Raw genomic sequence first — 17605 nt, forward strand, 5'->3', positions numbered from 1 at the left:
GGGTCAAAAACGATATCGTGTTACGAATTTGGAAGCCTTGTGCACACAGACAGACAGCAGTCCCTAAACTTAGTTATTTCGATAAGTATGTGTTTATAGTTAGGGCCCCCTACCTGTGTCTAACACTCTAATGGGAATTACATGTGTGCACTGCGAATTACTTTTTAGTCAGGGTTTTTGCAATACAAATCGAGCCTCCAGCCAACCGAAACCATCACTCCTTCACTTCGCACATCGCGCCATTACACACGCATGTCCAGCCACGTACGTGGGCGGAGATTTCCATCGCCTCAGATCGAGACTCCGCCCAGGAAGGCAGGGGTGTGCCCCTTGTCCAATCACGCACAGAGGGTGACTTTCCCACGACACCCCGGTCAATGAGGGTTGAGATGGTCACAGAGAGCGACTTTCCCACGACATCCTGGCCAATGAGGGTGAGATTTCCACAGAGGGCGACTTTCCCATGACACCCCGGCCAATGAGGGTTGAGATGGCCACAGAGGGCGACTTTCCCACGACACCCCGGCCAATGAGGGTGGAGACCGCCTCAGATGGCGATTTTCTCACCCCGGACAAGAAAGATATACAGGAACGCCAGGCTGGGGAGGTTGGTCGTCTTGGGGGTTGCGGGTCTTGGTGCTGGCTGGTTCGTCTGTTCCTGGGTCATCATCGTCTCTGATCTTCTCCTTGGCCTTGGTTGATTGGTGCGTGGCCGGTTGGAGAGCGTGGTACCTGGTGCTTGGAGCGGCATTGTGTTGCGGGTTTGAGTCCCGCCGAGCCGGATCGTCAAGGGCCACACGAGGCGGGAAGGTCCAAGCGAGCATCTTTACTTCCAGCTCACCTTCCCTCCAAGCTGGGGGTATCAATAAAGGCTGCGGCCATCATTTATTTGGGGGGGGGGTGTCTGTGTCCGTGGGCCCTGTCTTCAAGTAGAAACGTGTAAGTGCTTTCTTTTGCTCATTGTACATTACATTTCTTAGTCGAACAACTCTGCCCTTAATGCTCCCCTCGTTCCCCAATTATTGTTGTAAATAAATTCCCCTCTTGTTGAATGTACCAGCTCGTTCCTTGTCATTTCTGCCATTGGTTTGCCATGGTGCTTATTGGGGATTAGGAAGGCCGTTGCCGAAGTTGTACATTTGGACCGACGGGCCTCGGTAACCATCCGCTCGGGTTACACACGGTTCGTACACGGTAACGGCTCGTTCCGCTGGTGGCCTGCTGAGGGTGTGAATTCCCCGGTAAGCTTTTCCACGTGGATACTTAGGTATATTGAAGTTGGCAATTAACCCTACTCCACACGGTCGAATTATTGGCGATTCATGGTCCAGTAAGGGACCCATACCTTCGGAGTTATCTGAAAGGTACGACCTAAATTGCGGGTGTTCAGTGGAACCGACTCTACTGCTCCCTCTCGCGGTTGTGCTCACCACTGATACCCGGCACATCAATAGTACTGTCCAGCATGATATTTCAAAAATGTATTCAGCCCGATATTTTCTCGTGGATCAGGCATGACGTGGTGGAGGTTTGCATTCTACCGAGTGCCCTTCTATTATTTTTTTTTTGTATCTATCATTTCCGAAGTGACGGATCATATAATGAAAGATCGTACAAGGGGAAAGGTTGTGCAAAATAAAATTGCACATTTTCAGTGAGCGAACCACTGCCCAATGCACTGCCTGAGGCACCGCACGGCCAAACACAGGTGAATGGGCCCTGCATATTGTTCAAGTCAATTGATATATTCATTGACGGTGTAAATATTGTGGAGTACTCGCCAAGTGGCTTAAGCACCCAAGCAAGCACGTCAAAGGAAGTTAAGGAAGGGCTGTCTTGGCAATTGATTAGCGATTGCTGATCGGTCATATAAACACTCATGCACTCAGAGACGCCCATAATGTCAAGCGATGTCTGAATTGGACAAATGAACACCTTTAAAAATTTTTTTTTTAAAAAGCAGTCAGTGTTCCTGCTTAAGTCAACAAAGAAGTTATAAATTTTGAAATTCAGCTCAGATTAAGAGATTCTAGAGGTTATGACATGTGCGGAAATGAAATATAGCCACAAACGTTGGCGTCTCCAAACATTTATAAACATCGCAATGTCTCCAGCGATTCCCAGAAATGATGATGAAGCAATGATATGAGTGAGGAAAGTGGAAAAAAAACTCCATCGTTAAGAAATCTTTGTGGCCTGTTTCAAGTCAAGGCTTGTTGAGCAGGCCAAAAAACCCCAAAATGGCATCTTGCGAGCTGACAGAGGGATGACAAAGATGGCGCACCGCCATCTTTGTAAGGCTGATTATGATTTTTTTTTGTGATGAGCATCCCCTAAATCATCCTCAAAAGGTGTGTTTAAATTCACCCAAACACCCAATTTTCATTCATGCACCACTTTGATGTTTCATTAGTATGCATTCAAAATTTGGGGCTGCAAGGTTTCATGGTTTTGGAGGAGACGGACGGACACACACTGACATTAATTTGTTAATATAGATACGCCCGAGTCGTTGCTTGCAGTGTGTGCAAGCATGCCCCATTAGTGAATATATTAAACAAAAGGAGCAACTCCGACACCAAATGAGACATGCTGCCGACATCATGAGCATAAATTATACCAACACAGATCCTGGAGTATGAGCTTCCGCCCACTGTTGCCGTGTGCTGATGTCTTTCCCCCTGCGTTCCATGCCAACATCACCTTCGACACCATCGCTCGTGAAACATCAGCAAATTGAGCTGTCTTTGTTACTGAAGCTCCTACCAAACACGCCCCAACATTCACCCCTCTTTTAAAGTCACTGAGGTCTTCTCTTGCAGCCATGCTCGTCATAATTATAAGCAACCAGGCCTCTGCAACATTTTCATACTTGACCCCAAGCATGCTGGAATGTTATTTACTCAATTAACACATGGGCCACATCTGTGTGGAAGCCGTTGCTTTTTTTTTTATTGCAGATCACCAAAACAGATAAGACTGACCAATTTCACAATGCAGAGCCAAGCTGGCATATATCAAACATAAACAGGAATAAATTAGTGTGGGGCTGGTGTGAAAAGATTTTGACTCAGCCCAGGACTGAAACCCAAGGACCTCACAACAAGGTGCGTATGTTGAGTAACTCACTGGCACATCTGCAGAAATTTCAGAATTCTAGTTCCACAAAACACATGGAAACACAAACAAAAAGCAATAATTGAAAGGAAGACATAATGCTCACATACGACCTGATGATCCCATCCAGTGTGAACATAGAAAACAAAGCACTGTGACTGGACATAGTACTCGGATACAAAAAGGAAAATAAGGCATTGATAATTGAGGTTTCAGTACCTGGTCAGTTTGGTCTCAACAACCTGGAAGGAAAAATAAAAAAAAACACCAAATACAGTGGGGAGAACAAGTATTTGATACACTGCCGATTTTGCAGGTTTTCCCACTTACAAAGCACGTAGAGGTCTGTAATTTTTTTTATCATAGGTACACTTCAACTGTAAAAGACGGAATCTAAAACAAAAATCCTGAAAATCACATTGTATGATTTTTAAATAATTAATTTGCATTTTATTGCATGAAATAAGTATTTGATCACCTACCAACCAGTAAGAATTCCGGCTCTCACAGACCTGTTAAGGCACTGTCACACCTTGACGATTTAGCCAGCGTATGCCGACTTATGAATATTTTTTCTAAAACGCTGGCACACGTCGAATACGTTATGGGTAAGTTTTGTATACGTTAAGAGCACGCTGAAAAAACACTGCCATACGTCGTAGTAAGGTGGCTTTAATCGTTGGACTTTGTGGTTGTCCTCAAATTTTTGCATGCTTGAAATTTTACGACGTATGCCGGCGTATGACTCATGTTCCGCATAACGCTGGCCATAAGTTGTAGGCACGTTTACGCGATCGTTGACACGTTACTTGTAAGTTACTCATAAGTCGAAACATGTCAAGGTAATGGTTAGCATCAGTGTTCCAGACTCCCTGTTTTTTTTGTTTTTTTTCTTCGGTATGACGGTGATGTTGACACCGATTTCTAGTGCGGTTATAATATAATATAATTAAAAGGCTGCCGCTCAGCGATTTAAATCATAACCGCACTAGAAATCGAAGTGTCAACATGGACCGTCATACCGAAGAAAAAAAAGATAAACCAATGTCACCCTCAGGGTGACCCGTATCTTGCCAAAAGGTGACCACGTGTGACTTCTTTAAGGTCACACTGAGGTGAACAGAGCTGCTAATCACGAGGAGCGACTCCTTGAGGAATATCTGCCTACGAGAGATTCTGATGAGAATCGTTCTACAGAGTAACCATGAAAAATATGTGTTTGCCTCATAACGTCACCAAATGACGTCATAATGTCTCAAGCTTGACATATCTAGAAAGCACTCAGAGGTGTTCAATTTGAGGTACAGCACGATATGGTTCCTAAAACTTGAAAATTTGACCTTGGGGTCAAATCTGTTTGACCTCAGGCGCTAACCATGAAGGTCAAGGTCAATCGCCACCAAAAATTAATCAGCTGAGCGCCAGACCATGAACTATATTCCCATGAAGTTTGAAGACGATCCGATCAAAATTACTCAATAAATAAGGGTTTCGTCGACTCCCGTGATTTGCAACAAAGTGACCTTGACCTTTGGCCTTGACCTTCAAAATTTTATGCGCTGAAAGGGACCTCTATAGGCCTCTGATATGCGAAGTTACAAAAATTTCCAATGATAACTGTGCTCTGCAGAGTGATCGATACGTGATTACAGACCAAAAAAAAAAAACACATGAAGGTCAAAGCCAATCGCCACCAAAAATTAATCAGCTGAGCGCCAGACCATGAACTATATTCCCATGAAGTTTGAAGACGATCCAATCAAAATTACTCAAAAAATAAGGGTTTCGTCGACTCCCCTGATTTGCGACAAAGTGACCTTGACCTTTGACCTTCAAAATTTTGTGCGCTGAAAGGGACCTCTATAGGCCTCCAATATGCGGTTACAAAAATTTCCAATGATAACTGTGCTCTGCAGAATTTTTTCTACGTGATTACAGACAAACAAACAAACAAACAAACAAACAAACAAAAAAAATAAATACAGGCTGATTAACATATCTTGCAAAAACTTCGTTTTGGCAAGATAAAAAACCAGGGAGTCTGGAACACTGACGCTAACCATTACCTCAACGTGTTTCGACTTATGAGTAACATACAAGTAACGTGTGTCGACGTGTGTCAAGGATCGCGTAACGTGCCTACAACTTATGGCCAGCGTATGCGGAACGTGTGTCATACGCCAAGTACATTGAGAAATTTTCAACATGCTGAAAATTTCTCGACGTACTCGACGTATGACGAAGTATGCCAGCGTGCTCTTAACGTATACAAAACTTACCCATAAGGTATTCGACGTGTGCCAGCTTGGTTCGGCAAATTTTTCATACGTCGGCATACACTGGCTAAAACGTCAAGGTGTGACAGCGGCTTGACACTTCGATGTCTCGTGCGGTTATGATTTGAATCGTCGAGCCACAGCCTATGAATAGCCTACGCCACGTGATCGTCGGCGATACGCTGCCACACGCTATGCATAAGTTCGACTATCACTGGGCATAGGTTGTGAACGCCGACAACACGCTCAGCATTCGTTGGAACAAGTTATCTATATGTGATTGAAACGTTCTGTGTACGTTAGTAATACGTTATGCATACATCCAACACGTTATGAATACGACCAAAAATTAAAGAAAAACATCAATAGTTCAGCGTACGCCAGCGTTTTACATACATTTTGATACCTTGCCATACGCTGGCTAAAACGTCAAGGTGTGACAGCCCCTTTAGTTTTGTCTTTAAGAAGCCCTCCCATTCTCCACTCATTACCTGTATTAACTGCACCTGTTTGAACTCGTTATCTGCATAAAAGACAGCTGTCCACACTCAATCAATCAGACTCCAACCTCTCCACAATGGGCAAGACCAGAGAGCTGTCTAAGGACATCAGGGACAAAATTGTAGACTTGCACAAGGCTGGGATGGGCTACAGGACAATAGGCAAGCAGCTTGGTGAGAAGGCAACAACTGTTGGCGCAATTATTAGAAAATGGAAGAAGTTCAAGATAACAGTCAATCTCCCTCGGTCTGGGGCTCCATGCAAGATCTCACCTCGTGGAGCCTCAATGATCATGAGAAAGGTGAGGGATCAGCCCAGAACTACACGGCAGGACCTGGTCAATGACCTGAAGAGAGCTGGGACCACAGTATCAAAGAAAACCAGAAGTAACACACTACGCCGTCATGGATTAAAATCCTGCAGCGCACGCAAGGTCCTGCTCAAGCCAGCGCATGTCCAGGCCCGTCTGAAGTTTGCCAATGACCATCTGGATGATCCAGAGGAGGACTGGGAGAAGGTCATGTGGTCTGATGAGACCAAAATAGAGCTTTTTGGTTTAAACTCCACTCGCCGTGTTTGGAGGAAGAAGAAGGATGAGTACAACCCCAAGAACACCATCCCAACCGTGAAGCATGGAGGTGGAAACATCATTCTTTGGGGATGCTTTTCTGCAAAGGGGACAGGACGACTGCACCGTATTGAGGGGAGGATGGATGGGGCCATGTATCGCGAGATCTTGGCCAACAACCTCCTTCCCTCAACAAGAGCATTGAAGATGGGGCGTGGCTGGGTCTTCCAGCATGACAACGACCTGAAACACACAGCCAGGGCAACTAAGGAGTGGCTCCGTAAGAAGCATCTCAAGGTCCTGGAGTGGCCTAGCCAGTCACCAGACCTGAACCCAATAGAAAATCTTTGGAGGGAGCTGAAAGTCTGTGTTGCCCAGCGACAGCCTCGAAACCTGAAGGATCTGGAGAAGATCTGTATGGAGGAGTGGGCTAAAATCCCTGTTGCAGTCTGTGCAAACCTGGTTAAGAAATACAGGAAACGTCTGATCTCTGTAATTGCAAACAAAGGTTTCTGTACCAAATATTAAGTTTTGTTTTTCTGATGTATCAAATACTTATTTCATGCAATAAAATGCAAATTCATTATTTAAAAATCATACAATGTGGTTTTCAGGATTTTTGTTTTAGATTCCGTCTTTCACGGTTGAAGTGTACCTATGATAAAAATTACAGACCTCTACGTGCTTTGTAAGTGGGAAAACCTGCAAAATCGGCAGTGTATCAAATACTTGTTCTCCCCACTGTATCAAGACCTCAAGAATGAAGCGAGAATATCCTGGAAGCCGAAGAATGCCGAAACTGAAGCAGTGGTGATTGGATCAACAGGAATGATGAAGAACCCCACAGACAGTAAAAACCATTCCTGGGAACATTACCACAAACAAACTGCAGTTGGAAGCTGTCCGGGGCTCAGTGATGATCCTGAAAAGAGCCCTTGGGACAAAACTGAGAACAACACTTCACCCCTGAAATGGGGGTGGATACTTCGAGTTCCGGGAGGACTCCGTTCCACCTTCTGAAACCCGAATTTTGGAGATGACAAATAAACAACAAACACACATGCAAACACGCACACTAATTGGAGGCTTCAAGGCACGGCAAAAGTCACCATGCTTTATGGAATTGCACATTTCTTCCAGTCTTTCGTCATCGTCGGGATATGGACAAGAATCAAATTGAGAGCAAGTTCAAATAACAAGATTTCATTGTGTGAATGAGGAAGAGAAAAATGAAGAAAAAGAAAAAGCCTTTAACTTTCACCTTAAACTTTTAATGACAAACATGATTAGCAGCTTACAAAGCCAAGGAAACAATATTGCACAAACAGGAAGGCCTTTAACAGAGGGCCAAATACATGTAATTAACATGAAGGTAAAACTCGTAAACAATAAATTGAGTTAACTCAGCCAATCGAGGAAGCAGTTTTAAAAAGAGAAAAATCCTTTGGCAGCCATTGCGTTATCAAAGACCTGTTTCGTGAATTTGAATCAATCAGCACGGATTATAAAAAAAAGAAAAGACAAACTGGCTCATTTACAGCAAATATTTTGAAAGTATACATTCCAAAAGGTGGACAATTTCTTACATGTCAGAAGAGTTTGAGTATCCGTTCAACAACTTTGGTTCAAATCAATATGTACAGAAAGCAGTTACAAGCATGCAGGGTAGCCTTTCCCATTAACCAAGATACCAGGCAACAATGCCCACCCCTCCAACCCCACTGAAATCACAGTTCATCATTCTCAGCCCCACACCCTCAAGCATCAAACCTTCATTATCAAAAATATTTATGATGCAAACGACATCCCTCAAATTACAATGCAACTATCAGCAAAGTCCTTTTGCCACATTACCCTCACCAAGTCAATAAATAAATAAATAACCAAATAACCACTGATCAACCAGGCACCATGTCCATATGCAAATGCACGTTCATTCGTGGAACCAGCAACAGACTCTTGTTAAGATGAAATGAGTGTCGGCGATCGCACCTCTCAAGCAGGTTTGGAATATTTTAAAAAACGCTCTCTTCTTAAACTGAAAGTAGGTCAGCCATCCCAAACGTATTACAATGCCTAAAAAAGCTTTAAAAAAAAGAAGAACCCCCCCCCCCAAAAAAAAACAAACAAACGAAGAGTTGGAGACATGTGGCCTTTATCAAAATAACCTTCGACCTAACTGACCCAGCGGCATCGGCACAGAGGAGCAGATATAGCTGCTCTTTTGATATCCTGAACCCAGATGCAGATGTCTCCTCACATAGCAGGAAGGAAACATGAAGCGAATAAAACGTGAAAATGCCAGAAACTAACATTGAAACCACAAAGAGAAGAATGTGCGGAACAAAGACAAATGGACGTGTGTTCTGGCTGAGTACGTTCTTATCCTGCATGCATAACAAGTAAACGTTCCTCCCTGGGCCATTGAAAATGGGGTAAAAAATAAAAAAGTTATATATATATAGATATATTGGTTGTCTTATCAAATGAATGTCAACAAAAGAGTGCAGGATCTTCTCAGATTCTTCTGATCAGAATTTGTGTTATTAAATTGTTCATCTCAACGAATTGACGCATTTAATCCTCAAAATGCAAATCATAGTCCAATGGCTGCCGTCAACTTACAATTTGTCAATAGCAGATGAACAACTATGGAACGAAGAAAAGAAAGGAAAATTGGCATTTTGTACTTTAAGGCCGGATCTTTCCAAAGTATGTCTAAGACGACCTTTGCAAGACTAGACGAGAAGGCTCACAGTAGGCAAATGCGTGTTAGTTGAAGCACGAAAGCTATTTGAATACAAGAGCAGTTCAGGTGCCACCTGCTTACCCCAGACTAAGCTGTTCATTTCTGTACCAGGGTACTTTGCACCCAAAATGTGAGTTCAAAGCGTGTTAATGCAAATGATCTCTCGAGTATTCAGGATCTGGCATTTGTTGCACGGCGGAGGGTGTGGGGATAGGTATGGTGGGCATGAAGTCTGATAAAAGGATGATCATCAGGAAGTGCAGCCTGAAAAGGTTCTTACGATCCAGACAAGTTGCTGGCAACGTGCCGTCGGATTCGAGAAACCAGGGTCTGCGGCAAGCAATCCCACTGCTTGCCAAGAAGTTCCTTGTTGTAGGCGACCGCATCCAGGCACAGTCTGCAGTTAGATAAAATGGCAATCCCCGAAGGTCCATTAATTAAGGAAACTAAAAGTCTCCTTCGAGACTCAAAAGAATAATTAAACCGAGTCTCTCGCTAGCTCACCATCAACGTTTGGCCTCCATGTTCTTCTACCGGAATGTGAATTCATTTCACAAAAAAAAGGCGGAAATACAGTGCGTAATCGAAAATCAACTTCAAACAAATTGTTCATCTCAAGGCAAGGAAAAGCTCACCTTATCAGAGACTTGGGCTGGATACTAAAAATAATAACATCGTTTGAATGTCCCTGACAAAGAGAAAAACAAAACAAGGATTAACGTTTCAGGTGTTTTGTTTTTCCTTTTACCCACAACATTAACATGAAGCTTCTTCTGTTTGTTCCTGGAAGCCTCATATCATCACCATTGCAAGAAAGGCCTCCAGGAAGCTTGGTATCCTCTTTCGAGCCAGGAAGTATATTAAATCTAGCTAGATGGTTATCCTTTACAGATTTACCCAACAAGGCCCAAGATATAATAATGCCCTTCTTGGGCGTCGATCGGTGGGGGACATCATGTCCGAATTGGACAACTGCTGTCCGCTCTCCTCCGAAAAGGACTCCTTTTTGGAAGAGAGCAGACAGCATATCTAATCCAACCCCACCACACATTTTTGGTCGCAAAACAAAAAAAAATTGTGCATACAGTTTTCACAAAGGATTAGGAAGCAGTTTTTCTTACAATCGATTGAATTGATCAGACACTGATAGAGCCGATGACAATATCTCCCAGTTTTTTTTTCTTTTCTTCAAAAAGCATGGGGATAATGAACAGTTATTTACTTAATGAGTGTAATATTTGTGTTCTGCTCCATTGCACATGGAGACCAGCACTTGAGAATGCGAGATGACAACACTTGAGAGCTTGTCTAGTTACATAATAATAATAATAATAATAATAATAATAATAAAAAACATCACAATCATAATACTAAAATTCGCAATTTGGTGTCCGTCTTTGGTCGATGCATTTGGTCGTTAATTATCCAATCTCAACCAAGCTAGCCAATGGGACTGAGGGTCCATCATAACTCATAAGACAAAGGTTGTAGCAACTTGGTTTGCCCCTCCCCACTGCAGGGGTTTCTAAAGGAGGGGGGGAGAGAGGGGGGTCGACACAAATTCTCTCTGCAATTGTGTACCACATAGCTCTGCTCCCGATGGGAGAGCGTATTACGACAGGCCTTCCACCTCCATCATTTTCACCCTAATTTTACATTTTCAGACATTCTTTTCAGTCTATGTTGCTTTCGACTCGACTGCAAAAGATCCGGAAGAATTCCGATGTCAGCAGTTTGGACCGTCGTTTGTGATGTACAGCTGCTGTTCTCACCACTTGCTCACTTAATAAGATTTTTAGGTCATTTGATGTTGTTCTCTTTCCTTTCTCACTTCAATTTTTTTGCTCCTATTCTTTTATTCTTTGCACTCCACGCAAAATAAAGTTGACCCCCCGATGGTGGTGCTCCTCCTCCTGTTTTTTCACATTATTGACTGCATTCGGGTCAAAGCCATCAATAGACTGGCACCAACAGCCTCCAGCCCCTGGCTCACTAATCGAGTAGTTTCATCACGACTACCATGATTGCTACGAGGCAGAATTGCCATCGTCCCTTCTTTAATGGTTCACTCTGGCTTCAACATGTCACCTACACTGTGTCACCCTGTGTTTGTAAGCCGCAGTGATGGGCATTATTTTTCCTTTTAAGGTAGTTATGCTTCGCAATGATTTACCCTTCGATCTACAACCCCCAACTCCAAGACTCTGACTTAGATTTCTTTTATCTTATCTCTCACTTCCCTACTTTCTACTGTTGCAGGGGGAGGGGGAGAGGGAGATTCTGAGACTAGTGGCTTGTCCCCTCCACTGCACTGAGCTTATCAAAACAATGAAATCCCTCTTCATGCAATGCTTTATCATAGTTTGTATTAATGTCAAGCATATTTTATTTCATAATCAAAATCCTTAACACCTTACACACAATGGTGTGGCCATTACTTGGATTTCATTTGTGACAGTCTAGCAATTACTTAATAAAAGTAAAATAGAAAGACCAAATAAAATAAAATCCACCAATTAAAAAAAAAAATAAAACACACCAACTAGTGGCAACTGAAAGAAAAGTCAGTGATGCGAGTATTTCGCTGAAATAGGCACGGCGTCCTGCCCTTGCTTCAAGAAAATGTAAACACAGGAAGAGGCAATTCTGCCCTTCGAGCGAGCACCAAATATTTACTCCAAGGCACACACCACCAACAAGAAAGGGATGACTCCATTCTCAATAACAAAGGGAAAAAGGTTTATACAAAACTCACAAGGCAGCCGTAAGGGAGTGTAATACTTAAGAGAGACGTTTCCAAACATTTTCACAAAGAGGGACCAAAATATGTAGACTCTAGAGGGATAATTCGAATAACTGGAACGTAAAACCAGTCACTTTGCTGATGGGAATATCAATGTTTACATCATTGCTAAAAAAAAAAAAAACACAACACAAAAACGGTTGTTATTACTGGAGGAATATAAAATTAGATGATAATGGCCTAGCTATACACTTGGGGAGCGAGGAGTTAGGAGGGTGGGGGGGGGGAGTGTTAATGGGATATTCATCACAACCTTTTTAGATACTGAATTCCGAATAATATAAAACAACACACTAAGAGGAAAATCAAAAAAAAAAAAATTCTCACCCTCCCCCTCTCTTCCTTCTTTTGATCAAACTGTCTGGGGTACCTATTAAACACGGGCCATGCCAGGAAAGAAACTCTCCTCATGTATGTGCAGTACGTTTATATGCTGCGTGTACGTATATTTGTGCATTGCTATGCTGCACTGTGACATTGTTGACAGACGGACACACGCAGGCACACACGCAGACACCGAGCTCCTTTTACATTATAGATTAATTAGAATACATATGCAACTAGACCGGCACTCGGGAGAGCGCATACCTCTGCCAGGCTGAAGAGTTTCCATTTTGTATCCCACTGATGGGCCGGATCTGCATCCGAGCCTCAACTAAATATAATCGGCTGCCTTGTCCTTAGAACTTACCCAACTCATCCACCAAGTTTCATCCGAATCCATCCATAACCTTTTGAGATATTGTGCTATATGTTGGTTTTTGGCCCTATCACTCAATGGTGAAGAACACTGAACAAAAAAAATATTGTATCCGGATCTGGATCTGAACCAAAATCTAATCAAGTCGGCCTTGTAACACACCCAACCTGTCCACAACTTTTTGAGATATCCTGCTAACAGACAGAGAGACAGACAGACAGACAGACAGACAGACAGACAGACAGACAGAGGGGTGAAAGCATAACATCGTCTCCCTTCGGTGGCAGAGGTAATAATTAGAACCAATTTTTTAATCAGGCAAAACTCAGAGAATGGACAGAAAGACAAAACCATATTGGTAGGCTAACAGGATAGCCTAGAGGTAAGCACATTCACCTCCGAGTTGTCTAGCTTTGGAAGTAAGTGAGCTTTGTATATGGATCTCATCATAAAATTCAAAATAAGTATTCAGAAATGTCCAATTGGGTTCAACTCGATTAAAAAGAAGGTTGACAAAATCGACACGTACCGAAAATTCGCCAGCCAGAATATTATTGGAGCAGCCACCGAAAATGATGACCTCTCCTTCTTCACTCAGACATGCTGAATGCCATAACCTGTAAAGAGCATGCACAAAGTACCCTCATGAATACACGTGCTGGATTCACGTAAAAGCGTAGCCAAGGAAATGATACAAATGGCACACATGGGCCGCTTTGCATTCATTGCACACTTAACCATCCTCTCTGAAGGACATAAGGACTACTAGCCATCTGACGGGCTGATGGGATAGCCTTGGCCCGAGACTCCAAGTGGTCTACACACTCATCTCTGAGCTGTCCAGCCTGGGTTCAAATGTTGACCCAGCTATAAACTGTCATCCTGGTGCTTTGCAGGCAAGGTGTTTTACCAATGTGTACCGTCCCTCAGATGGACGTTAAATATGGGGTCCTGTAAGCCAGCATTAGTTTCTGGACGTCAAAGATCCAGCAGTGTCCTTCGTGAGTAGTAGGCAAGCTATCATGAGCACCCTAAATAAGTTGTGCCCCAGAAAATTGTGCTACCCGCAGCCATTTGCTGCATCCAAAAGCAGAAGACGACGACGACGATGACCCCAATGGAATTTTGTCCAACACTCCTCTGTGGCAGCACACGTGAATGGAAGTTCAGTCCAAATTGCTTCTTCAGGAATTAAACTCAGGACCAAACACATTTACCAATCCAAGCTATCAAAGTGACGAAAACACAAGCTACAATACTTGCATGGCCTCGAGTTCCGTTAAAACCCAGCTTACCTCGGCATGTTCTCTGGGACGTGCGTGATACGAATCCATTGCCTTTCCCTGATGCTAAAGATCCAACCATCACCTGAAAAGACAAACAAGAAAATCATCAAGTCATTCCTATTTGTACAGCACAATCGATTGGTACACCAGTGATTCCTGAAAGATTTTTTTTTACAAAGGAACTGGTACACCTCAAGAGTCCTCTCTCTCTCTCAGCACCTCATTGTTAAATGTTCGGCCCATCTGGGAGAAATTTGTGTGCAAATAAACCAAGAAAACCGAAATGATGCAGCCTTACCCAAGGGTTCACGGTCTGTCGTGAAGCCACCATACAAAAAGAGATGACTTGAAGAAACGGCCGTTAAGGAATGCCACGAACGCCCGATCGGGGTGACACCATGCACAACAATCCTGTGCACACGCACACCTCAAAATAATCAGAAACTCATTCACACCATCTTTTCCAAACAAGATAAATAATGCAGCCATTGGAAAAACTTTTCCTAAGTTCTTTAAAAAAAAGACAAAGTTAACTTGTGCAACCACATTCCCTGAAAATGACCAACAGGTGGCAGAGGTTTGGCATTACTTTGTTGGTGAAAGTATTATAAGTTACGGTGGATTACTGCCCCTCCCGCCAACCCCCCTGCACCAATTGGGGGATGTAACAATGATGGTAACGAACGTCCATCAAACAAGCGTAGATTACAGGACATGGGAGCAGGCGAGACCGTCCTGGATTTGTCGAGCAATTGAATGGTTATATAATGAATCGGTTCTAAAATTAATTCTTAATATAAAATTGCACTATGCTTATTTAATTAATATGTTACAAAAAATAACTTGCTGTTGCACCACAAAATAAAAACAGTTCATAGGCGAATAAAAGAAGGATGGCCAAAAATATTTTTACAAAACCTTCGCAACTCGCATCGTCCAACGAGTTAAACCCCGTACAAATGACGTGATGAAATTTAACGTCGGCTTTCAGAGAAACAGAGGTCCAAAGACTTTCCTTTTTTCCAATTTGGCTGCCAAACCACGTGACCTATGATGTCATAATTATCATTAAAACATTCCAAATGACTAGTTGCACCGATAATGAAACTTTTGTGTCAATCGGATAAGCAGTTGCAGAGAAAAATGGTATGGACATACGTACGCCCCCAAACTGCATATGGACGGATGGACAACCAGGAGAACACAACACCACTGGTGACTTAGTCAGTAGAGGCATAAAAAGGGGAGGCTCGAGTGTAAATGGGAGGAGTGAGGTTTAGTAGTTGGCAGAGTTGTCTTCAAAGCACTTGTCCTATTTGTACTGTTGCAGTTTTGCGAATCCGGCAAAGGCGTACAACCTATAGCGGTCCAGAGATAGTTATTTCATCCATTTACGATTGTGCTTCCCTCATGTCTCGTGGGTATATGGGACAAAATGCATTGTGAGGGCTTGAGGTAGGTCTTCATTATATCCTTTACCCATCTCATTTACATTGCTGCACACACGATCCCCTCTTCACACAAGCATGCCCACCACAGCCACCAAAACCTCATTCAAACTTTGTGCCATTCCCGAACTGATCACCTCAGATATTCTCCAGACTCGATTCACAATGCTACATCATTTAATAAAATCCCTACATCCATTCAAGCTTGCTTTCTTCCCCATAACCACTACAATGTTTCAACTACCTCACCATAACCGCTATCAATGCCACAACCACACTCACCACCTTGGACGCCCATCACTGTCCTTTGAAGATGTCAGGGGGGGGGGCATGGATGCTGCCGACCACAACAGATTCTTGTGTTCGGAACGTTTTGGCATGCAGCTCAAAGCACAAGTATGCACTGGAACCCGTTCAACATCGCCTGAAGAGCTGTGGTGCTCCGCTCAATCATGACTCCCGTTTGGTGTTCAGCAAACTTTAGTGGCTGGAAAGCGCCCCCAGAAACCGCACCCCATGTTAATCTTGGAGCTCCATTGTGTGACCAAGTTTGGGGTGAATGAGGCCATTTTGGGTATACCATGCAAAGGGAGTTCGAGAAGAGAGTTCTTAGCTTGAGACAGTTCTGGCTTGATTGGTGGTATGGGGCAGAAGGCAGAACGGAGCAGGCGGAGCAGAGCACTGGGTGGGCGAGCAAACCGAGCACCAGACTGATCACAGTTATCCGATCGTTAGTATTTACATTTACAGACTCTCACACACTTCATTGTTAAGCTATCTTCTTGCACGTTCTGTCTCTTATCTTCTGTCTCGTCTGCTGTAGACGCAAAAGAGCGACCCCACAGACACGCACCTCTTCCCATTTTCTCTTCTTGGCATTCCATTGCACCTCCTCAAATCACGCACCTGAGACACCCCCAGATTGTAGAAGTTCTTAATATTGGGTTAGCTCTGCACTGTCCTCTTTTGTATATAACCGTTTTTCTTTTGCCGCACCTCACAAATCCTTACTCTCCTCTGCTGTACATATTGCTTTGTATTAAAACCTTTTCCCTATTGGTCCAGCATGGTCGCAGTAGTGTAGCTGGGAAGTTTTATCCCACTGATTGGCTCTTGTTAGCCGGTGCGTACTTGGCAGCTCGGCTGCACCTGATACGGTAAGTTTACGCAAGTATGCATCGAAGGCACGAAACTCGTTTGGTCCGGTCAATCCATCAGAAACAGTAACACGTGAAGTAGTGACACCCTGACAGGAGGCATTTGTGACTGCTTCGCAACCCGCCGGCGTAAGGAGTTCTGTGCCCGGTGCCCTCAGGACTGGGTGTTCGGGAGGAACCCGCGTGCTTCCCCTTGTGATCGAACTCGAACCCCAGATCCGCAACAGTATTTTGCTCAATATTTAGTAGAAAAAAAATATAAAAAAATTTTAAAAAAAAAGAGTAGTAACACTTTTTACAACCACCAACACACTCCCAAGCAGCAACAGCCACCTTTTTGGGGGGTTTATAAATAATCACATCATGTGATGTGCATGCAGGTAAATCTGATCAGAGATATACACATGATAAACATCAGTGTTTGGATAACCAACAACCAAAATGGGTAGTGAAACGAAAGCAACAACGTTTGTAGTTCAATGGAATTTCACAGAAAATATAAATTCCCAGGAAACACCGTGATAGCGAGAGCTGATTATAATCGATTATCATCTGAAACTTGCACCATAATAATAATTGTGAAAGCTCACCACCTCGAGTGAACAGAGAGAATTGTTGTTTTTTTTTTTCTTCTTCAAATCGATCAAAATTATCACCATTATCAAGTATTTCATAAGTTGATGGTCTTTCATGCAGAGTAACCACTTGTAAAAAAAAGGTGATGAAGGATTGGGAATTTTTGTTTCATTTTACGATTTCACCCACTTACGATGGGAGCAGCAGAAAGGGTCATGTTATTATCCTCTCTGGAGTATTTAGATTACAGTGCATCTCGGCTTGGGCCTCAAGAACATCAGGGGTGTGTTCAGTTACAAAGTTTCTTGTGAAGCGCTTGGCAAGTGGCTTAAGCAGTCAAGCAAGCACTCCATTCAAAACAGTTGACGAGGAACAGCTGGCTTGGCAAGCGCTAGTGAGCTGGTTGGTAAATGAACGCATGTTC

General features: G+C 43.3%; 1 protein-coding gene and 1 long non-coding RNA gene across 3 annotated transcripts in view; one reads left to right on the top strand and one right to left on the bottom strand.

The window, feature by feature from the left end:
* Positions 1-17605, top strand: part of LOC147033254 (uncharacterized) — a 39808-nt gene that overhangs the window by 10921 nt on the left and 11282 nt on the right. The gene's annotated exons all lie outside the window — the stretch shown is intronic.
* Positions 7712-17605, bottom strand: part of LOC147033255 (kelch domain-containing protein 2-like) — a 31415-nt gene continuing 21521 nt past the window's right edge. For both annotated transcript variants that reach the window (XM_085871422.1, XM_085871423.1), the window contains exons 10-14: positions 14299-14411; positions 14010-14082; positions 13244-13331; positions 9847-9899; positions 7712-9608 (exon numbers count right to left, since the gene is read on the bottom strand). In XM_085871422.1, the coding sequence (XP_085727548.1) occupies positions 9488-9608; positions 9847-9899; positions 13244-13331; positions 14010-14082; positions 14299-14411 (448 nt within the window). In that variant the 3' untranslated portion in view covers positions 7712-9487. The remainder of the gene's footprint in view (positions 9609-9846; positions 9900-13243; positions 13332-14009; positions 14083-14298; positions 14412-17605) is intronic.

Source organism: Eptatretus burgeri, chromosome 2 (genome assembly GCF_056783735.1).
Source record: "Eptatretus burgeri isolate ZD-2024b chromosome 2, Ebu_testis_v1, whole genome shotgun sequence".
NCBI classification, from domain to species: Eukaryota; Metazoa; Chordata; class Myxini; order Myxiniformes; family Myxinidae; genus Eptatretus; species Eptatretus burgeri.